At 41.7% G+C, this 23,713-nt stretch overlaps 1 protein-coding gene and 1 long non-coding RNA gene across 3 annotated transcripts in view; one reads left to right on the forward strand and one right to left on the reverse strand.

The window, feature by feature from the left end:
• LOC131201510 (uncharacterized) overlaps nucleotides 1-11,057 on the reverse strand; it is a 39,803-nt gene extending 28,746 nt beyond the window's left edge. The window contains exons 1-3 of the long non-coding RNA XR_009155877.1: nucleotides 10,819-11,057; nucleotides 8,950-9,139; nucleotides 171-394 (exon numbers count right to left, since the gene is read on the reverse strand). This is a non-coding gene — a long non-coding RNA (uncharacterized LOC131201510). The remainder of the gene's footprint in view (nucleotides 1-170; nucleotides 395-8,949; nucleotides 9,140-10,818) is intronic.
• LOC131201503 (L-threonine dehydratase catabolic TdcB-like) overlaps nucleotides 1-23,713 on the forward strand; it is a 47,969-nt gene that overhangs the window by 20,018 nt on the left and 4,238 nt on the right. For both annotated transcript variants that reach the window (XM_058189519.1, XM_058189518.1), the window contains exons 6-10: nucleotides 7,561-7,726; nucleotides 9,085-9,181; nucleotides 14,608-14,677; nucleotides 18,779-18,904; nucleotides 21,724-21,891. In XM_058189519.1, the coding sequence (XP_058045502.1) occupies nucleotides 7,561-7,726; nucleotides 9,085-9,181; nucleotides 14,608-14,677; nucleotides 18,779-18,904; nucleotides 21,724-21,891 (627 nt within the window). The remainder of the gene's footprint in view (nucleotides 1-7,560; nucleotides 7,727-9,084; nucleotides 9,182-14,607; nucleotides 14,678-18,778; nucleotides 18,905-21,723; nucleotides 21,892-23,713) is intronic.

The raw sequence follows: 23,713 nt of genomic DNA on the forward strand, positions 1-23,713 counted from the left end.
GCAAAGATATTGATATAAATACAGAAAGCAGGCTAGTTAGAGCGAGAGTTTTCCCTATAACAATGTATGGGTATGAGAGTTGGACACTAAAAAGGGCTGATCGAAGAAGAATTGACACTTTGAACTGTGGTGATGACATAAATCATTGCATCGGGGTGGGTTTCCCTTACCTTACTACTGGTTCACTGCACGCGTGCTGTCCACATGTGCCTGGCCTTCCGCGGATGTGCTTTGCTCGCTCACGCGCCTTCCGCTCACGCACCCAGCCACAAAAACGTGCCTAAGTAGCACAATATGGAGCTGGGGTGGGTCCACCTGCGATCGCCGCTACTGGTTTGTGCGAACCAGCTGCATCTCATCTCTGCATTGCATATACGATGGACAGCCAGAGTAACTAACAGAGAGGGGTTAAATCATCTAAAACCAGACACATAACTAGAAAGCAAGAGCACAAGACAATGCCTGAGTTGGTTTGGCCATGTCGTGGGTGCAAATTCATTGGAGAAGGCCATGATGCTAGGAATGATTAATGGAACAAGAAGAATGGGGCAAGCTCAATGGTGGGATTCAGCCAGTTCGCACCTATTCGGGAGAACCGGTTATTAACTTTCTAAGTAGTTCGGAGAACCGGTTGTTGGAAGAAATCTTATTTTGTGTTTTTTCCACTTTACAGGGCTAATCCTGTAAGGAAGGCAGGAAGGAAACATTCTGGTGGTGTTTCTAGCCTAATCTTTATTGCCCTGCTTACAGAAACTGCCTCTCTGGTTAATCCTTATTACATAGTAACAGCTAAGGCGAAGCGCCTATCGACCTGAGTGACGTTGAGTTGGCCACGCCAACACAGTCACATGATCACCGAGCCCATGCCTACCCAGCTGGTCATTAGGGCAGAGAAACAGTTGTTAAATTATTTGAATCCCACCACTGGGCAAGCTGGGTTGATAACATCAAATCTGATGTCAAGTTGAATATCCGACAATTGAAAGAAGCTGTGATGGACAGGGTAGCATGGAGACCCCTTGCCTATAAAGCCGCCAAGAAAGGACATGACTGAAGGGTCAAAATAGCAACAACAAATCAAATGGAACAGTTCTTCAGAGTGTGAAGCTCAGAGGAGTCATAAGAGTAAAACCTTTAGTGGCCAAAATTGTGGAAACCTTTTGGGAAAAACAGAGGATGTAGATGAACTTTTTGCTAGTCAGCTAACTAAGGTATGTAGGAAGCACATCACAGTAGTAATGGGGGATTTTAACTACCCTGACATCAACTGGGAAACAAACTCTGCACCAAGTGGAAGATCCAACAGGTTCCTAACAAACCTAGCAGACAACTTTGTTTCCCAAAAAATAGAGAAGGCGACAAGGGGATCAGCCATATTGGACTTAATTCTCACTAACAGAGATGAAATGATAGAAGGTGTTGAAGCTACAGGAACCTTGGGGGCAAGTGACCATGCAATATTGGAATTCGACATTAAGCAAATACAAGTAGTAGAACAAAGTCAAACTAGAGTCTTGGACTTTAAGAGAGCTAATTTCAATAAACTTAGAGAGAGCTTGAGAAGGATTCAATGGATGAGAATCCTCAGGGGGAAAACAACTCAAGAAGCTTGGGAAATTTTGAAAAGTGAGATTATAAAAGCACAGTCTAACACAATACCAATGAAGAAGAAAAATAGTAGATCTCAAAAGAAACCAGCATGGATGCATAAAGAACTATCTGACAAATTGAAAGACAAAAAGGACAAATATAAAAAGTGGAAAGAGGGGCAAATAACTAAGGCAGAATATCAGCAAATAGCCCGAGCCTGTAAAGATGAAGTGAGGAAAGCTAAGGCTCACAATGAACAAAGGCTAGCGACAAAAGTAAAAATAACAAAAAGCTTCTTCCAACATGTTAAAAACAAGAAAAAGTCAAGGAAACAATTGGCCCATTGCTGGGAGAAAGTGGCAAGAAGATGACAAGCAACAGGGAGAAAGCAGATCTACTTAACTCATATTTTGCATCTGTCTTTACACAAAAGGAAAAACAATCCAACCTATCAAAACAGCACTACAAAAACAGATTAGAAACACAAGTTAAAATAGGGAAGAAAATGGTAAGTGAACACCTGTCTACCCTAGACGAGTTCAAATCACCAGGACCGGATGGATTACACCCCAAGGTTCTGAAGGAACTGGCAGACGGATCTCAGAACCACTGAACTATATCTTTCAAAGATCCTGGAGCACAGGGAGCTGCCAGAGGACTGGAAAAGAGCTGATGTAGTTCCCATCTTCAAAAAGGAAAAACAGATCCAGGAAACTACAGACCTATCAGTCTGACCTCAATACCGGGAAGATTCTGGAAAAGATAATCAAGCAACGAATCACCGAACACCTAGAAGCAAACAAAGTAATAACCAAAAGCCAACATGGGTTTGTCAAAACAGATCATGCCAGACTAATCTTATCGCATTCTTTGACAAAATGACAAAATTAGTAGACCAGAGGAATGCTGTTGATATAATTTACTTGGACTTCAGTAAAGCATTTGATAAAGTAGACCATAACCTACTACTAGATAAAGTAGAAAATGTGGGTTAGACAGCACCACCACCAGATGGATTCGTAACTGGCTGACCAACCGCACTCAACGTGTAGTCCTCAACGGAACTACATCCACATGGAGGGAAGTATGCAGTGGAGTACCCCAAGGCTCTGTTTTAGGCCCAGTACTCTTCAACATCTTCATCAATGACTTGGACGAGGGATAGATGGGAACTCATCAAATTTGCAGATGACACCAAGCTGGCAGGAATAGCCAACACTCCAGAAGATAGGCTCAAGTTACAGAAAGATCTTGACAGACTTGAACATTGGGCGCTATCTAACAAAATGAAATTCAACAGTGAAAAAGTAAGGTTCTACATTTAGGCCAAAAACAAAATGCACCAGTACCGTATATGTGGTACCTTGCTCAATAGTAGTACCTGTGAGAGGGATCTTGGAGTCCTAGTGGATAACCATTTAGATATGAGCCAGCAGTGTGCAGCAGCTGTTAAAAAAGCCAACACAGTTCTGGGCTGCATAAACAGAGGGATAGAATCAAGATCACGTGAAGTGTTAGTACCACTTTATAATGCCTTGGTAAGGCCACACTTGGAATATTGCATCCAGTTTTGGTCGCCACGATGTAAAAAAGATGTTGAGACTCTAGAAAGAGTGCAGAGAAGAGCAACAAAGATGATTAGGGGACTGGAGGATAAAACATATGAAGAACGGTTGCAGGAACTGGGTATGTCTAGTTTAACAAAAAGAAGGACTAGGGGAGACATGATAGCTGTGTTCCAATATCTCAGGGGCTGCCACAAAGAAGAGGGAGTCAGACTGTTCACCAAAGCACCTGAGGGTAGAACAAGAAGCAATGGGTGGAAACTGATCAAAGAAAGAAGCAACTTAGAACTAAGGAGAAATTTCCTGACAGTTAGAACAATTAATAAGTGGAACGACTTGCCTTCAGAAGTTGTGAATGCTCCAACACTGGAAATTTTTAAGAAAATGTTGGATAACCATCTGACTGAGTTGGTGTAGGGTTTCCTGCCTAGGCAGGGGGTTGGACTAGAAGGCCTCCAAGGTCCCTTCCAACTCTGATGTTATGTTATGTTAAGTATCTTTTCTAAAACTAGCTAATAACACCACTTTTTTGGGGGAGTAGTACCAGCGGTGGGTTTCTACTCATTCACCCCGGTTTAGGCGAACTGGTAGTGGCAGTGGCAGGAGGCTCTACCCACCCACCTGGCTGTCAACATTCTGTGCATGCACAGAAGTGCTTGGGGGCAAGTGACCATGCAATATTGGAATTCGACATTAAGCAAATACAAGTAGTAGAACAAAGTCAAACTAGAGTCTTGGACTTTAAGAGAGCTAATTTCAATAAACTTAGAGAGAGCTTGAGAAGGATTCAATGGATGAGAATCCTCAGGGGGAAAACAACTCAAGAAGCTTGGGAAATTTTGAAAAGTGAGATTATAAAAGCACAGTCTAACACAATACCAATGAAGAAGAAAAATAGTAGATCTCAAAAGAAACCAGCATGGATGCATAAAGAACTATCTGACAAATTGAAAGACAAAAAGGACAAATATAAAAAGTGGAAAGAGGGGCAAATAACTAAGGCAGAATATCAGCAACAGCCCGAGCCTGTAAAGATGAAGTGAGGAAAGCTAAGGCTCACAATGAACAAAGGCTAGCGACAAAAGTAAAAAATAACAAAAAAAGCTTCTTCCAACATGTTAAAAACAAGAAAAAAGTCAAGGAAACAATTGGCCCATTGCTGGGAGAAAGTGGCAAGAAGATGACAAGCAACAGGGAGAAAGCAGATCTACTTAACTCATATTTTGCATCTGTCTTTACACAAAAGGAAAAACAATCCAACCTATCAAAACAGCACTACAAAAACAGATTAGAAACACAAGTTAAAATAGGGAAGAAAATGGTAAGTGAACACCTGTCTACCCTAGACGAGTTCAAATCACCAGGACCGGATGGATTACACCCCAAGGTTCTGAAGGAACTGGCAGACGTGATCTCAGAACCACTGAACTATATCTTTCAAAGATCCTGGAGCACAGGGAGCTGCCAGAGGACTGGAAAAGAGCTGATGTAGTTCCCATCTTCAAAAAGGAAAAAACAGATCCAGGAAACTACAGACCTATCAGTCTGACCTCAATACCGGGAAGATTCTGGAAAAGATAATCAAGCAACGAATCACCGAACACCTAGAAGCAAACAAAGTAATAACCAAAAGCCAACATGGGTTTGTCAAAACAGATCATGCCAGACTAATCTTATCGCATTCTTTGACAAAATGACAAAATTAGTAGACCAGAGGAATGCTGTCGATATAATTTACTTGGACTTCAGTAAAGCATTTGATAAAGTAGACCATAACCTACTACTAGATAAGTAGAAAAATGTGGGTTAGACAGCACCACCACCAGATGGATTCGTAACTGGCTGACCAACCGCACTCAACGTGTAGTCCTCAACGGAACTACATCCACATGGAGGGAAGTATGCAGTGGAGTACCCCAAGGCTCTGTTTTAGGCCCAGTACTCTTCAACATCTTCACCAATGACTTGGACGAGGGGATAGATGGGGAACTCACCAAATTTGCAGATTACACTAAGCTGGCAGGAATAGCCAACACTCCAGAAGATAGGCTCAAGTTACAGAAAGATCTTGACAGACTTGAACATTGGGCGCTATCTAACAAAATGATATTCAATAGTGAAAAATGTAAGGTTCTACATTTAGGCAAAAAAACTCAAAATGCACCAGTACCGTATATGTGGTACCTTGCTCAATAGTAGTACCTGTGAGAGGGATCTTGGAGTCCTAGTGGATAACCATTTAGATATGAGCCAGCAGTGTGCAGCAGCTGTTAAAAAAGCCAACACAGTTCTGGGCTGCATAAACAGAGGGATAGAATCAAGATCACGTGAAGTGTTAGTACCACTTTATAATGCCTTGGTAAGGCCACACTTGGAATATTGCATCCAGTTTTGGTCGCCACGATGTAAAAAAGATGTTGAGACTCTAGAAAGAGTGCAGAGAAGAGCAACAAAGATGATTAGGGGACTGGAGGATAAAACATATGAAGAACGGTTGCAGGAACTGGGTATGTCTAGTTTAACAAAAAGAAGGACTAGGGGAGACATGATAGCTGTGTTCCAATATCTCAGGGGCTGCCACAAAGAAGAGGGAGTCAGACTGTTCACCAAAGCACCTGAGGGTAGAACAAGAAGCAATGGGTGGAAACTGATCAAAGAAAGAAGCAACTTAGAACTAAGGAGAAATTTCCTGACAGTTAGAACAATTAATAAGTGGAACGACTTGCCTTCAGAAGTTGTGAATGCTCCAACACTGGAAATTTTTAAGAAAATGTTGGATAACCATCTGACTGAGATGGTGTAGGGTTTCCTGCCTGGGCAGGGGGTTGGACTAGAAGGCCTCCAAGGTCCCTTCCAACTCTGATGTTATGTTATGTTAAGTATATTTTCTAAAACTAGCTAATAACACCACTTTTTTTGGGGAGTAGTACCAGCGGTGGGTTTCTACTCATTCACCCCGGTTTAGGCGAACTGGTAGTGGCAGTGGCAGGAGGCTCTACCCACCCACCTGGCTGTCATCATTCTGTGCATGCACAGAAGTGCTGCGTGCCCAGTTCTGAACCAGTAGCAAAGGTAAGAGGAACCCACTACTAAGTAGTACCATAAAATTACATATCAATGGAAAGATAATTGAATCAAGAATGGAATGCAGTAACTTTTATTTCTATTAGAATAGCAGTTACAGTATAAAGAAGAAAAGTGAAACACATAGAAAAAAAATGAGATATACAAAAATGATCACCATAGAAAAAAGATACATACAAAAATTATCACCGTATCAGTTAATACTTAGTCGGGTAACCTTTAGCATGAATCACGGCCTTACGACATCTTCCCATGGAGGGAACCAAATCTTTTAGTTCTGCAGCCGTTCTAATGTGAAACCAAGATTGAAGGATTGCTTCTATTAACTGGGTTTTATTGCTGGGTCGCTTCTGACTAACAAGTTTCTTTAGTCGGCTCCATAGATTTTCAATTGGGTTAAGGTCTGGGCTATTCCCAGGCCATTCCAGCAGTGGAATAGGATTATCTTGAAACTCTAAAACAACAAAGTGGTGTTAAATGTAAAGGTAAAGGTTCCCCTCACACATACGTGCTAGTTGTTCCCGACTCTAGGGGGTGGTGCTCATCTCCGTTTCAAAGCTGAAGAGCCAGCGCTGTCCAAAGACGTCTCCGTAGTCATGTGGCTGGCATGACTCAACACCAAAGGTGCACGGAAGGCTGTTACCTTCCCACCAAAGGTGGTCCCTATTTTTCTACTTGCATTTTTTACGGGCTTTCGAACTGCTAGGTTGGCAGAAGCTGGGACAAGTGACGGGAGCTCACCCCGTTATGCGGCACTAGGGATTTGAACCGCTGAACTGCCAACCTTTCGATCGACAAATTCAGTGTCTTACCAACTAAGCCACCGGGTCCCTTAAAGTGGTGTTATTAGCCATCAAACCTCAAAAATACACTTTTCCCAAAAGGTTTCCACAATTTTGGCCACGACTGTACATCAAAAACTGGCCAAGTTTTTTTCAACATATACGAGAGAAAAAAACGTTCAGTCAATAGCCTTTCTGATAGGAGAGAATATTTGTAGCTTTGTGGGTTGAACTATGGAGGTCCTGGGTGTTCTTTTTCTTGCAGACCTTTCATGACCAAACTAGGTAACCTCATCAGTGCTAGTAGAGAGTAGGATTTGCCCACGTTTTTATATTCACCTTTCTAACTGGAGAACCTTCTGCACCTGGGCCCGACAGGTTTGGGGGTGAGACATACCACATCAGTACCCTCACCTGTACAGACAGAGTCAAAAGAAGAAAGAAGAAAGGTAGAAAGAGGTGGGTTAAGGGAAGAGGTGACTACACTGTGAAGGTAAATCATACAGTATCGCTCTTTATTTTTCTGCTTGTGCCTGCAGAGATGATAGTGCTATCTATCTATCAGGGCTGGGGACCATGGGTTTGGAAATCTATGAACAGGTGCCCAAATTGGACGCAGTGATATTGCCAGCGGGGATTCCCAGTGGATTGCTGGCCAGCAACTCTGCGGTCTTGAAACATCTGAATCCGCAGGTCTTCGTGGTGGTAAGCACCCATACAAATTCGCTTGTGTGTGTGTGTGTGTGTGTGTGTGTGTATGTGTAAGTGTGTATGCATTTTGAAACCTCTGCTTCAGCTTTCAGCCTTGGGCCAAACCCAATTCAGAATAATGCACCCACCGCCCACCTGGTCTTTGGGTTTCCGGTGAGCGCATGTGTGTCAGCCAGCTGGTCTTTGTCTGCACCGGAGCGCTGGAAACTCAAAGACCAGGTGGCCGGCGCATGCACTGGCCAGCTGGTCTTCAGGTTTCCGGCACTCCGGCACATGCGAAGACCAGCTGGCTGGCACACACGCGCACACTGGAAACCAGAAAAGCAGCTAGCAAGGCCACGCATGCCCACATGGCATATGTGCCATAGGTTCACCATCACGGCTCTATGGTCATCCGTCTTTTGTAGTCCAGCTATAGTAATTATGCTTTAATCCTTACAGCAAAAGTCCCGAGAGATACATTGAGTTGAGAAAGAAGTCTTGATTCCATAGAACCCATGAGTTGCGTGTCAGAGGATGGAGGTGAATGTGGACCTCTCCACTGTTGGTCTAGCACCCTAACCCTTAACACCACGTTGATTCTCTAAGTTCTAGTAAATGCATTTGGAAACATGCCAAGTTTGGTTAGTTATGACGTTGAATGGTTTCTCTCTCTCTCTCTCTCTCTCTCTCTCTCTCTCTCTCTCTCTCTCTCAGTGGTTTAGAATTCTGGGGAACCAACCAATGGTGGGATTCAAATAATTTAACAACCGCTTTTCTGCCCTAATGATTTCTTCCAACAACCAGTTCACCAAACTGCTCAGAAAGTTAGCAACCGGTTCTCCCGAAGTGGTGCGAACTGGCTGAATCCTACCACTGGAACCAACACAGATGGTGGTTCAAATTCCACTTCATACCATAAATGTATAGGATTCTTCTTTCCAGAAATACAGAGCGACAACAGATAAGGGTTGTTCCTTCTACGGTAATGTGTAGCAGCACGGAAGTGTTTGTTTATGTTTCGGGATACATTTTAATTTCACCCTAATGATTCAGAGTCTATCCCTGTGCAGGCCATATCCTCCCAATAGCTCCCACTGCTTTCTGCCCAGTGTAGGAGTTTCTGCAGGAGATTGGAAAATTAAAAAGTATTTCTTTCTGACCGACCCAGATTGCATCCTGCAACATTATCCTGGGACACCTATATTCCAGAGGTGGGATTCACGTAATTTACCTACCTGTTTGCCCAGCATCGACAATGTGGGTGCAAACAGCCTTCCGTCCATGCACCATGCAGAAGATACTGACATTTGGAGATGTGATATGCATGAGTTCAACTGGACCACTATTCTTATTTGTTTCCTCTTGCTCAGGGTGTAGAATTGGAGAACATCCCTGTGGATCAGCAGTCGTTAAAGATGGGACAACCTGTTGAAGATCACACTTACAGCCATCCTCAATTTTACAGAGGTAAGAGATTTGGGCCTTTGCTCTCTTGACTGTAACTGTTGTGGAGTTCCTGAGGACCTCTTTTATGTCCATACAACTTTGTCTTCCTCCTAGTCCATGAGGCTCAGCAGCATTTCTGGAGGTATCTCCCTATCCTTCCAGGCCCTCTCCAAGGACAGTCCAAAGGTCTGTAAACTTAGTTAGGCTTTCGTCCCTTAAGACTTCAGAGCAGGGGTCTCCAACCTTGGCAACTTTAAGACTTGTGGACTTCAATTCCCAGAATTCTGGAAGTTGAAGCCCACAAGTCTTAAAGTTGCCAAGGTTGGAGACTCCTACTTCAGAGGAAAATAAGGAGACTGGAGTGACAGAGAAGAGAGGCATTTGACACTGGAGAGCAATTGGCAACTGAACTAGGAAAGCAGATTTCAAGATAATAAGAGATCTGCCAACTGAAGGATGGATGAGTGAAGAACCTTCAACCATGGAGAAAAACCCAAAGACAGCTTAACTTGCATAATGTAATTCCAAGTTGTGAAAGAAGAACCATTTCATGATAAGATGGTAGGCAAGGCAATTAATTGGAGTTGCTTTATTGCAGCTTGTCACTGGCAATTCTTTTGCTCACCCCATGTTATAAAAAGAACAGGTCTAAGAATTCTATGTGTAGCTACTACATGGAGTAATTCTGACTTTATTTTCCTAGAGTTGCAATCTGACGACAAGATCAATTACTGCTAAGTTGAGCTATACTTTTTCTTTCTTTAAAAGATGCCTTTGACGGTATCTGTAGACAGACAAAAAACTGACATTAGATCATAGATACATTTATATTTATCTTTATCTTTATATTAGGTAATTAGTCTTCCTGGATTACCCACATCACTTGTCCTTTTATTAGAGAGAAAGTCTTTTCCTTCCTTCCTCCCTCCCTCCCTTTCTTTCTCTTCCTTTTCCTTCCTTCCTTTTCCTTCCTTCCATCTCCTTTTTCTCATCTCCTTTCTTTTTTCTCTATATCCTTACTCGTTCTCTACTTCCTCCCTCCCTCCCTCCTTCTTTCTTTCCCTTCCTTCATCTCCTTTCTTTTTTCCTCTCTTTGTTCTTTACTCCCCTCCCTCCCTCGCTCCCGCCCTCCTTCCTTTCTCCTTCTTTCTTTCTTTTCATTCCTTCCTTTCATTTTTCTTTTTTCTCTATCTCTTTACTTGTTTTTTTTCTTTCTTTCTTTCCTTCCTTCTTCCTTCTTTCTTTTCTTTCCTTCCATCTTCTTTCTGTTTTCCTCTATCTCCTTTCTTCTCTACCTCTTCTTTCTTTCTTTCTTTCTTCTCATAGCAATTCAAGAAAAACTTTTTTATAAGTTGCGCAATGTTTTTCAATAGGAAGGGCAGGCAGCTGTCTGCCTGAAAACAAACTCTGCTTGTTTGCCAGCATTTAAAAAGAAAAAAATATTTAGGATAACTAACAGAAAGATGTATAAATAAGTTATCACCACAGAAACACAGTTAAACTTTCAAATCAGTCTTTTGGAGAGTTTTAAGGGCCAGTCCTAATTTTCTGCTGCAATTAGAAAAGTCACCACTAGCCAAGTTTCATAAAGTTTTGTTAATTTAAAAAAAAAATCAATTTTGGGGCATTTATACTGATGGGAGAAAAAAAAAAGTTACCGAGAGTGGGTGTCATGATTTTATCTTCCAGTCCTTTGCTCTCAAAAAAGGAGAAAGTAGCTTACTCCGAACAGACTCTCCCTTTACTCAGCCTTCCAAACGAATCAGCTTAAAGGGCCCGCAGCCTTTAGGAGAGAACGATCAAATCTTTACAGCTGTAAATCCTTAGGATGAAGCACCACCCCAGCTCTGCCTTGGTTGGTCCAGACGAGATGAGAGGCGTTCTCAGCAGAGTATAAATTTCGAGCCTGCGCGATAAGGCACATTGCAAAATGTTAATTGTGGTTTGGAAAAAGCTGATCCTGCGTGCTTAAGATGTTGGGGGTTTTTTTTGGAGTGGGGGAGAGCCAGAAAAATGGAATTTTCAGACCCAACTGCTTCCTTAAATTACAGAAACCGAGAAGTTTTGTTTAAAGTGGCCAGAGGGGCGATTTCCCCCCCCCCTACAAAACCCACTTGCTTTAGCTGCGGAAACCAGCCATAGTTTAAAGGCAGAAAGCTCAGCGAGGCTCTGTAGCAAATTTGAGGCTGAGTTGGAAGAGGGTGGAGAACTTCCTATTGCAAACTCTTCCTTCAAAGGCAGAAACGCCTCCGTTTTAAAAGATTTAAACGTCCTACCAGGAAGAGGGTAGGATGCAGGGATCATGGATTCATTTCCTTCAGCCCGTGGCGGTTTAGCTTGCAGAAACTGGCCATTTCATAAAGAAAGCTTTGGTTTCGTTTGATTTTAAGCCCCGCTTTCGGCTAACTCAGTCACCAGCGACTAAATACCTATTTACTGAGGGCTTTCGCTGCAACAAAATGGCAAAAATAACTTGTTTCATAGCGCTATTTAAAACGGGGCAATTCTTGATTGTAGTAGGTTGCTGTCTTACTCTATCCTGAGTAAAAACTATTAAAAACTAGAGGGGGGGAAAATAGAAGCAGACTGTCCGTTTGTTACCCTATTTTAATGTTACCTGTTTGAGACTGCTTTCAAACCGGGAAACGTGCCAAAGATGAAAAATAGGGGAATTGAATCCTGCACAGCAGGCAGCTGAAATTCTAAACGTTGTGATGCGGTAGCATTTTTAGCAACTGCAATTCTCATCAGCTTATCTGGGGCTGCAGCTGCATGACAAACCCCAAAAGATGGCTTATAAAGGCTGTTTATCTCCATGGAGTTCTATCTCTGCTCAGGATAGGGATTGAATTAAACTATCCTGAAATGATACCTAGGTGTCAATAATGTTTATTCAGTTGATGCCCAGCAAAATGAAAAAGAAGAAAAACAGTGAACAAAATAAATACAACAATACACTAACAACTAGCAAAATGAACTGCATAGTATTGCATTCACCCCTCTATTACTAAGTTAATAGTATTGATAGCTTTCCAGCAAATTATTCCATGACCGATTGGTCTTCCTGTTAGGGAGTTTTCTACCAGTATTCCATTGAAATCTATTTTCCCACATCTTAAACTCCAGAGCTATAATTAAAACCACCAGTGATATTTTAAAAAAAAATCCAAGTGATTTCTATGAAAAAAGATTGTACCTATCAGAGTTCAAAAGGGTTTTTTTCTCCTTCAAACAAGGTTTAAACATATCCATTTGTTTGTTCCTTTTCTATGGCCACCCATCTCAAGTCAATGATTCTGGGCAACTTGCAATTCAGAAAATATGATTATTTTTAAAAAAAACATTTAAAACAAAAAGAGTAAAAACATTAGAAACAGCCAATTCAAGATATACGAGAGCAAGACATTTGGCTTATTGGCAATATAGCCAGGAAACTCAGCCCCTGGCACATTTAGTGCCCAAGACTGGGGGGAAATAACCAGGTTTTTAGGAGCTTACGAAAGGCTAACAATGTTGGTTCCATACTAGCTTCTGAAGAGAGGATATTCCACAGGTCAGGGGCCACTGCAGAAAAATATTTTTCCCCCTTCAGCCTGTTGTCTTGAGGCCTAGAGTACTACATCCAGTTTTAGTCCACCACAAGTAAAAGTCTTACACTTAGGCAAGAAAAACCGAAAGTACACACATAGACTGGGTGAAACCAGGTTTAATAGCAAACTTGGAGTCTTAGTAAACAACCAATTAAATATGAGCCAGCAAAGTGTGGCGGCAGACAAAAAAAGCCAATGCAGTCCTAAACTGTATTAACAGAGGGATTCAATCAAGATCAAGTGAGGAACTAATACCGCTCTATAAAGCCTTAGTAAGATCACACCTAGAATACTGCTCCCAGTTTTGGTCACCAGACTATAAAAAAAGATGCTGCATAAACAGAGGGATAGAATCAAGATCAGGTGAAGTGTTAATACCACTTTATAATGCCTTGGTAAGGCCACACTTGGAATTTTGCATTCAATTTTGGTCGCCAGGATGTAGAAAAGATGTGGAGACTCTAGAAAGAGTGCAGAGAAGAGCAACAAAGATGATTAGGGGACTGGAGGCTAGAACATATTAAGAACAGTTGCAGGAACTCGGTATGCCTAGTTTAATGAAAAGAAGGACTAGGGGAGACATGATAGCAGTGTTCCAATATCTCAGGGGTTGCCACAAAGAAGAGGGGGACAACCTATCCTCCAAAGCACCTGAGGGTAGAACAAGAAGCAATGGGTGGAAACTGACCAAGGAAAGAAGCAACTTAGAACTAAGGAGAAATTTACTGACAGAACAATAAGTGGAACGACTTGCCTGCAGAAGTTGTAATGCACCAACACTGGAAATTTTTAAGAAAATGTTGGAAAGCCATTTGTCTGAAATGGTGTAGGGTTTCCTGCCTGGGCAGGGGGTTGGACTAGAAGACCTCCAAGGTCCCTTCCAACTCTGTTATTACGTTATGTTATGTTGAGACTCTAGAAAAAGTGCAGAGAAGAGCAGCAAAGATGGTTAGTGGAGTGGAGACTAAAACATATGATGAATGGTTGCAGGAACTGGGCATGTCTAGTCTAGTGAAGACAAGGACCAGGGGAGACATGAGAGCAGTCTTCCAATATTTGAGAGGCTGCCACAGAGAGGGAGCTATTTTCCAACACACATGAAGGCCAGACAAAGAATAATGGATAGAAACTGAACAAGGAGATTTAACCTGGAAATAAGAAATTTTTCTGTCAGTGAGAACAATCAACCAATGGAACAGAGGTTGCCTTAGGAAGTTGTGGCAGCTTCATCACTAGAGACCTTCAGGAAGAGATTGGACTGCCATTTGTCAGAAATGGTGTAGGGTCTCCTGCTTGGGCAGGGGGTTGGACTAGATGACCTACAAGGTCCCTTCCAACTCTGTTAATCCCAAGTGGTTTTTTTCCCCCTCATCTCCCTTTGTGCACGTGGTTAAAAAGCAAATAACCGTTTATATAAAACCCTATATTCCATTGTAAAATTATCACTCCAAAGAACATAGCCAGAATATTTTTCATTAACACCGATGGACTTGATTAACACTATGACTTAAAAGTAGTGCTTTTGATGACTGCAACGCATTTCTGACTATTAAATCTAGATAGCCTTATTCATTTCTTTCATATTTCCAATGTCTTTCCACCTTTTTACTCCTCTGGCTATCTTTCTGCCTTGATGGTCTATCCTATGTCCTGTTTTGTGTTGCTCTTTTGACTGATCCTTATCCTCGATCTCAGGATAACTGGTGACCACTTTACTTGACCTTACAAGAAGCTTTGCCCGAATTAGACTACAAAATAGTCAAACCTTGTGCATTGGTGTTTTTTTTTTCATTTATTTATAACCGATGGGTAAAGCCATTCATGTGTTCCTTGTTTGTTTGTCACTTCATTTTTCAGAATTGAATGGTTTTGGCACCAACTCTTTTCAACTAACAGGGAACTGGGTTGATAAAGTTGTAACCGTGAGGTATGTAAAGGCAACGCTTATTCTGACTAAAAATTAGCATTTGTGGTGGTTGCTTTCTTGGCCATTTCCAGGTGATCTTAAGAGCCAAACCATATAGATTGGATTTTCTGACTTGGGTGTAAAATAGATTTTGAGTTTAAAGGAGGAAAATGGCAGCAGGGGAGATTCTAATTGCAAGATGATAGATTCACATCCAGTAGAGCGTGGAACAGAAGCGTCATAGATATAGTCATTTAAAATATAAAACTAATACAAGTACACAAGTGCATGCAAAGAAAATAGGACAGGTTCACAGTAAGCCACCATCCCTGCAGGTAACCCCGATCTGATCTATATATTCCATCCTCTTTGAATTGGCCTTTAACTGGATAGCCAACTTCTAATACTTGAAGGGCTATCGCAGGTAAGAAGGGGTCGATTTACTCTCCATAGCACCTAAGGCTAGGATAAGAATGAATGAATGGAAGTTGCTCAGAGAGAAATCCAACCTGGAACTAAAGGGGAATTTCCTTGATAGAACAATCAATGGAATGGGCTGCCTTCTGGTGTTCCATCACTGGACGTTTTCATGAAAAGATTGGACAACCATTTGTCCAGGAAATGCTATAAGGACTCCTGCCTTGGGTTGGGGATTGGACTAGAAGCAGGGGTGGTATTCACTTACTTTTGCTACCGGTTTGCCAAAAGTGAGCGCACGCACCACCTTTGCTCATGCAGAGGGCCTTCTGCATATGCGCAGACTGTCAAAAACTGGATGTGATGTCTGGGTGGGTAGGCGGTAGCCTCCTGCAGCTGCCGCTACCAATTCGCCCGAACAAGATAGAACTGGCTGAATACCACCACTGACTAGAAGGCCTCCAAGGTAACCTCCCAGCCTATGAATCTATGATTCATGATAGGCAGGCTTGTTCCTTGCCAAAAGTAAAAAAAAGAGTTTTCCCCAGATGCCCCAGTATTATTTATTTCTGAAATAATCTAAGTAAGCAGCCCTTTCTGTAGAGTACAGTTTGCGGTCAAAACGAATGTGTCCAATGTCTCCAACAGTTGGTTCTCCACAAACCCACAATCTTTCTTCGGATGGAACTCCATGAAACCTCCCATATCTCACCTTAGAAGCTAAGCTAGATTCATATCCAGAAATACTGGAGTGAGAAGAAGCAACAGATTTGCAGGTTCCAGAGAACAGAACACTGGCAGTTTTCCCTGTTGCCACTGAAGGGTGCATTGTGTCCCTACTAAACACAAGTTTACTAGTCCCTTCTAGTTATGCAGGAAAACCTTGTATTTTAAAGATGGATTTGCCATTTAGGGTTGGTTGCACCCTTTTTATGAAATTGCCCCTTTAAACTTGAATATTCCACATTGGAAGGGGATGCAGTGGCGCAGTGGCTAAGACACTGAGCTTGTTGATCAGAAGGTCAGCAGTTCAGCGGTTCGAATCCCTAGTGCTGCATAACGGGGTGAGCTCCCGCTACTTGTTCCAGCTTCTGCCAACCTAGCAGTTCGAAAGCACATAAAAAATGGAAGTAGAAAAAATAGGGACCACCTTTGGTGGGAAGGTAACAGCGTTCCATGTGCCTTTGGCATTTAGTCATGCTGGCCACATGACCACGGAGACGTCTTTGGACAGCGCTGGCTCTTTGGTTTTGAAATGGAGATGAGCACCGCCCTCTAGAGTCGGGAACGACTAGCACATATGTGCAAGAGGAACCTTTAGCTTTAGCTTTATCTCACGTCAGAGTTCCAGTTCTGAACTGCTTTCACAGATGTGAGTGCAATCCCTTTGTAATTTGGTTGCAAGCTGTCTGTGCTATACACGAAGATCATCTCTGTAAGCTCAGACCTCAGAGCTTTAAAAAAAAGGAGGAAATGAAGTGATTCAAATGGCTTAATCTTATTTCAACTAGAATTAAAATCCAATGCAGCTTGCAAGACGTCAGGTCAAGGTGCACGATGGGCTTCCAGGCATCCCCCTGCAACCCATTTTGAATTTCTGGCATCTGCTCCAAGTATTTGGGCAGTCTAAAATATTGATTGGGATTTATATTTCGGGGCGACTAAGGTGCAGCAAGGGGGCCCCATTCAGAAAGGCATGGTATTTGCAGTGTTACCAGTACGTAAGCTCTACTCCTCGGAGTAAAACTAAATGCCGTGGACCTTGAAAGTTGACAATCCTGAATGGCATCCCACCTCCTTCAAATTTTGAAAAAACAAAACATTTAGGAAGTCAGCCAGCCACCAGGTCTTAAACCAAGGATAGCTGAGTTGTGGAAAACAGACATATTGCACCAAAGAGACTATTGGAAAATGAAATCAATTCCCCACCCAGCCCAGCAGAACATGAAAAAGGAATTTACTCAGGAGAAGATTTTACACAGTATACGGAAATTACCTGGGGGGTTGGAAGGCCCTCACAAAGGAATCCCCTCCCTCTTTTGTAAGCAAACGCCAGCAAAGGCCATTGGGGTACGCATTACATTGCAACATAACAAAGATTGGATTATCGAACAATGCAAGATAAACCTAACAGTGCGGGTTTTGTCAAGTTTAATGGTCATGTGGTGGCATAGAGAGAGAGAAGTGTTTGTCCAAGTCTTTTGTAATCCTTTAAAAACTACTTTTACTAGTTTACTCAAACTCTGGAAAAATCCTTTCGGATAAAACCAGTTTGTCATCCTTTCTGCATATGCCATCTAGATAAATGGATTTAAAAGTACATTTCCCCCCTGCTGGCAGTCTTTCGGATAGTTGATTATTAGTTTAGTGGCTGGCTGGCAATTTAAAACATGGAATTTAATGGAACCATTATTATTATTTCTTTAAAAATGCTCATCTTAAGCTTGTCTCTTTTGAGGGGTTTTTCAGTGTCCAAAGTCTACTTTTGCCCCATTGCTTTGAATTTTAAAATGGAATCGCTCTTTGCTTTTTCAAGTTCAATAGTGAGTCCCAGATTTTGGACACATTCTGTAGATTGGTTCATTTCATATAGGCTGGTTCAAAAATAGTTGCCATAGGAAGAACTATTTCACCCAGTTAAAGTTTACAGGAATGGGAGTTTTAGTAGTACAATAGATACAGAAAAGAGTTGAGACTTACAACAGTTCATTTAGTGACTGTTCAAAGTCACATCATCACCAGAAAAAGTGACTTATGACCATTTTTCAGACTTACACCTCTTGAAGCATGTGATCAAAATTCACTTAGCAACTGACTCATATTTATGATGGTTATGGTGCCCCAAGGGTACAGTGATCCCCTTTTGTGATCTTCCAACAAGTCAGTGGACAAGTGTCAAGGATTCAGGGTAATGTCAGGGTTCCAAGTAACACCCTCAACGAAAGAAAACTCTGAGGCTTGAAGTTCCTCAAAGTTCCATTTTCTTAAGAGATGTCATATTGGCACATCTGGGAGAAAACCAGAATCTGAAAGATTCTAGGTTTTCCCCACCCAAAGGAAAGTCCAAGTCCCTGCTCAGCACCCACATGTCCATCACATGGTCCAATCAAAGTGATGTCCCAATTGGAGATGCCTCCAAGTTCCAGCCATCTAGGTGCAGGGCAAGATGTCCTTGACTCTCTGAAAAAGGAATGTTGTTATAACTATATATTACCCCGGCTCCATACAATCCCCCCTCCTAGTTTCCCACAGTAGTAAATGTGGCAGGCCTGAAGGCCTAGTACAAAAGATGGCTTCCAGCCCTTGACAGACCGCCACCCCTCCACCCACCCTCCTGTCAGAAAAGCGTATCCTGAAACAAGAGTAGCATAGTGGTTAATTCAGCATACTAACCACTTTACTTAATTGCTGTGTTACTGACTTAACAGCCACAGGGATTCGCCTAATAACCATGGCAAGGAAGGCCGCAACATTCACTGAAAAATGGTCTCGCTTAGCAACAGAAATGTTGGGCTCCAAAAGTCGAGGGTCTGCCCATATTGGGCATGACAAAGATTGGCTTTTCCGATTCACTTGCTCCGTTCAGTGAAATACATTTGAATCATTAAGAAATCAACGGTTCATGTTTGCATGGGTGTGTGTGTGTCGGGGTCAGAGGTCAGAAGCCCCTCTGTTTGACCCTGCTGTTTTTCCCCTCATCTTCAGGGAAGAAGACGTCTTGATTTCTATGCTGAGGTTGCTGGAATACGAACATGTGGCTGTTGACGCAGAAGGAGCCCTTGCGCTGGCTGCCCTCGTGGCTGGGAAACTGCCAGAATTAAAGGGCAAAAGGTATCAAACTTACCCAGAAGCTCAGTTTTGTATATTTCTTGGACTGGAAAAAAAATAAGACCACCCAAAGGATTTCAAGGTTCTACTCTCTAGATTGCAGAATTGCAAAACCACCCCGAAAAGAGTTGTCTTTTTTTTAAAAAAAAAAACCAGACATACATAAAAACATCCTCAATCCAAATACATTGCATTGCTGGGTTGATCACCAGTTTTTTGAGCATATTTGTTCCAATTAATTTATCTAATCTTATATTTTATCAATATATCTCTCAACATTTTAATCAATTAATCTTTTAATTGATTAAAGATCAATTCTCTGTTCAAATCAGCTTTCATATTTGCGTTTTAATCGATTTTTTGGTGAACCTTATATGAACTTCCCTTGGAAGATTATTGCTTGTAGCGTATCTCGTATGTACTTTAAAAATCTCGTCAATACCATCCATCATCTTTTCGTTATTAATTTCCAGGGCCTCAGCTAAGATCCCTACCATTTTCTCAGCCAGATTTTCTCCTTTTTCCTCCTCTATATTTTGAAATCTAAGATAAAATTCTGCTCTGTCCATTTCCCAGCCAAGTATTCCACTTCTGTCTTGTTCAACCAAAGAGAGTTGACTTTGACTCCATTGAGAGAATGATCTTCCTCCAATTTGGTTGGCAACTCCTAGTTGACCTTGGCTAGTCTTGGAAGCCTTGCAGAGTTTTGGGGCAGGGCTTGGTTGAGAGATTACCAAGGCAAGGGGGAAAACACTTTCTTAGCCTCATCAGAGAAACTGCTTGGACACATCCAAGCAGCTGTCAAACTCAACAACCAGAAAACAAAGGGGGGGGGGACACATTTATCTCCAAGTCAAAAGAAATGCAGAGGGGGCTGGACTAGAAGACTCCAAGATCCCTTCCAACCCTATTGTTCTGTGCTTTATGTTCTAGACACGATGGTTTAGTTTTAGCATTATTTCGGATGCTGTTTGTTAGAAATCCTTTAAAAATCCCATACAGGAGTTCTTAACTTTTTTGTCTCCTTTGAAGAATCTGATGAAACCCATGGATCGTTCTGAAAATATACCTAGTTAAATGGTTTAGAATAAAATAGTAAAAATGACATTGTCATTATTATCCCGTCCAAGTTCACATGGAACTTTGAAATTTATCCTACCTTACTTTGTAATTCTGGAGATGAAGGATGAATTAAATCCTTAGCCTCTCTTAATGCTATGGTGAAGTGAACAAATGTGAGGGAGGGGGAATGCTGCAAATGCTTCCTACATTGTCCTATCCCTGAGTTAGTGGCAGGTGGGCCAGGTGGCTGTAAAATTACCAAGTACTACTTGGCCGTATCTGCCAGCAACTGTTAAGAGGGGAGTATGTGGATGTGACAATGAAGTAGCTTCTGTTTTGCTCCATTTGACCATGTATCGAAGAAGCAGAAAGGCAGGTGTATGAAATTTTTTTAAAAACCTAGTATAATTCCTAAGTAGAAATTTTACCCTGAAAAAGAACTCCTGTCCATTACTACAGACTTCCTTGAGTATGAAAGTTCAGCAGATGTTATCCTTCACCTCCTTGACATCTTCACCCTCCCAGCTGGTGTGAAAAATAATAAAATTGAACCAAACATGCATTGGTTTTCTTTATAAATATTCCTCCTCCCAAAAAATGGGTGAAGGACTATCCTACTACCCTGAGCTTGGAATGAGACAAGAAAAAGAGAGATTTTAGTCCATTCCACTCTAGAGAACTTTGTTCTCCAAAATCTCCTGCTTTATTGGTTTCAGCTTGTCCAAGATTCATTTAAAGGAATGAAAATCAGGAACTAATTTTTACTGGGAGACTAGTTTTTCCCAGTATTCTTGTATTCTTCTGGTAGTTGCACCCACATAACAGGATGATGGAAATTATAATCCAAGAAATGGATTATTATATATTTAGAATGTAGAAGGATGGAAGGAGCTGGGCAGATATGGAGACAAAAGTCTACAAATCTTTTTTTTTTTGCTAAATACTTTTTATTTTTAAAAAAAACAAGACATAACAAACACTAACATAAAACATACTCCTTCTTTACATCAGCTTCGTATTGATAATCCTCTATTATTTACATTTTCCCCTCTCGTTTTCTTTAATTATACTTATCTTTTTGTCCCATTATCCCTTATTTCTATATATATTCCATCATACCTATCATTATAACAATACATTTTCTTTCCTGCACTACCTTTTTTTTGGGGGGGGTGATCTTTTCCCCTTTTTCGTCATTTACCATTTCTAATTTCTATCCAATTATACAGTTTATTCCATACTATATAATAACCTGTATCTTCCTTTTCTTTTATCTCATTTGTTAATTTATCCATCTTGGCACAGCCCAGAATTTTCCTTATCACTTCCTCCTCCGATGGTATGTTCTCATTTTTCCAGTTCTGTGCATAAGATATTCTTGCGGTTGTTATTATGTGTAAAATTGGATACCTTATTTCTTTGCTATATTACCTTTTGAGGATTCCCAGCAAAAATGTCTCTGGCTTCCAGTTTATGGGTTGGTCAGTTATTTCTTCCAGCCATTTTCTGATTTTGGCCCAATATTTTTTTGCAGATGGACATGTCCACCATAAATGGTAATATGTTCCGTATACTAAGGTCTACAAATCTTGAAGGCTTGTAAAACCGGCATCTACTAAAAGGCTATTGTTAGAGATGGCTAAGGGGAAACCTTATGGCGTATTTTAATCCTTGAGCCTATTAAATCTATCAAACCAGCTATGAAAGATGTTCTCCTAAAGGGAAAAATGGTTTGATTCATTTTTCTCCCCTTCTTTCAGAGTGGCTGTAGCTGTGAGCAGTGGAAACATGGAACTCCCTCTGATGAGGCAGTGCATGGATCAAGCCCTTACTCTAGATAACAGAGTGTGCAAATTTACTGTCACAACCGTTGACTGCCCAGGAGAGATTTCAAAGCTACTGGAGACCTTAGCTCGCGAGGAGGCAAGGTAGTCTAAACGTGGCTTGACTTGAACGGAGACCATAATCTACCGATTACGTATCGCAGATTGAAAAGATTGAATAACATAAAGGAATATTCACTGTTATCACCAGTGAATACCTACTTAGATGTGACCATATAGTCACCAGGGCCTGAAGTTGCCTTGATTCCTTGTCATCTTGAGTGGAGATGTTGATGTAGTAGGAAGCCAAGTTTTGCCCATGAAAAATCTGCCATATCTAGAATATACGTATAACAGTGTTAGGTTTCAAATTTTTTTTACTACCGATTCTGTGGGCATGGCTTGATGGGTATGGCATGGCTTGGGCATGGCAGGAGAAGGATCCTGTCAAATCTCCATTCTCACCCCACTCCAGGGGAAGGATACTGCACAATCTCCATGTTCTCCCAATCAGCTGGGAGTTGGGAGGCAGAGAATAGACAGGGGCAGGGCTAGTCAGAATTTTACTAGTGGTTCTCTGAAATACTCAACATTTCCGCTACCGGTTCTGCTTCATTCAAGGACTGAAGGAAGGAATGGAGGCTTGACGGTAAAGCAATAACTCTTTATTAACGACTAACAGGCAAAAGGAACAAACAAACGGCAAGTAAAAGGCAGTATTACCGAGAGAACACAACTATCTCTCACAGCTGCTATTTATATAGCAGCAGTCAACTATTGGCCAATAACGGCTGCTCATTTCTCCCGCTGGCTAAGGGGAAACGTCACAGCCAATAGGCAACGATTCTCTGTTGCCAAAAAGAGGCGTGGCTGCATACGCTGCAGGTTCTCCAGAACTGGTCAGAACCTGCTGAAACCCACCTCTGATGTATAGATAGAAAACTTATTTATTTGTTAGATTTATTTGCCTCCTGTCTTGCCATGAGGCTATTCTATTGTTTGGCTTACAAAAAGGGAGAAAAAATGAAAAGGGTATAAACAGAAGTAAAATAATAGAACAATGAAACAAACCATTGACAAAGGTAGACAACGAGAATACCTCGGTATGATAACCAACGAGATGGATGGGTGGAGAGCAGAGAGGAAGGAAGGAGGTGGAATCTGCCGTCAGTCCAGCAGACCACCTCCAGTGTGGAACTCCCCCATTTGAACCCAAAACCAACCAGGAGAGCCAGGTCTTCAGGTTCTTGTGAAAAGACAGGAGAATGGGGGTGGATCTTACCTTAGTGAGTAAGATGTTCCACAAGACAAGTGCTACAGCAGAGAAGGCTCTTCTTCTGGACCTCAATAGCCAGACCTCTTTGACCAACGGATACAAAGTAGGCCTTCTCAGCTAGCATAAGTAGGTCACCAAAAAGGACAATTTGCATCCGAAGAAGAAAAAGTCACTTCTTTCATTCCCGGTCACTAATCTAAAAAAGTTTAAGATGTCCGTTCAACATAGCAACTTCGTATTTTTCTTTCTTTTAAAAAAAACACCTCTCCATTTAAGAAAAATACACAGAAACCAAGAAATGCTTCGAGAAAATAATCTTACTGTCTAAAAGCAATGGAAACAGAGCCACATAAGGCTCTGGGCCCGCAGTGGTGGAATTTAATTTTTTTTTACTACCGGTTCTGCAGGCGTGGCTTGGTGGGCATGGCTTGGTAGATGTGGCAGAGGAAGGATAGTGCAAAATCTATTGCAAATTCCCACCCCACTCTGGGGCCAGCCAGAGGTGGTATTTGACAGTTCTCTGAACTACCCAAAATTTCCACTACGGTTCTCCAGAACCTGTCAGAACCTGCTGGATTTCACCCCTGCTCTGGGAGTAGACTTTTTTAAATGTCTTCATTTCCATGATTCTTTATTCAAACTGGCCTTGAC

The sequence above is a fragment of the Ahaetulla prasina genome, chromosome 6, assembly GCF_028640845.1.
Source record: "Ahaetulla prasina isolate Xishuangbanna chromosome 6, ASM2864084v1, whole genome shotgun sequence".
NCBI classification, from domain to species: Eukaryota; Metazoa; Chordata; class Lepidosauria; order Squamata; family Colubridae; genus Ahaetulla; species Ahaetulla prasina.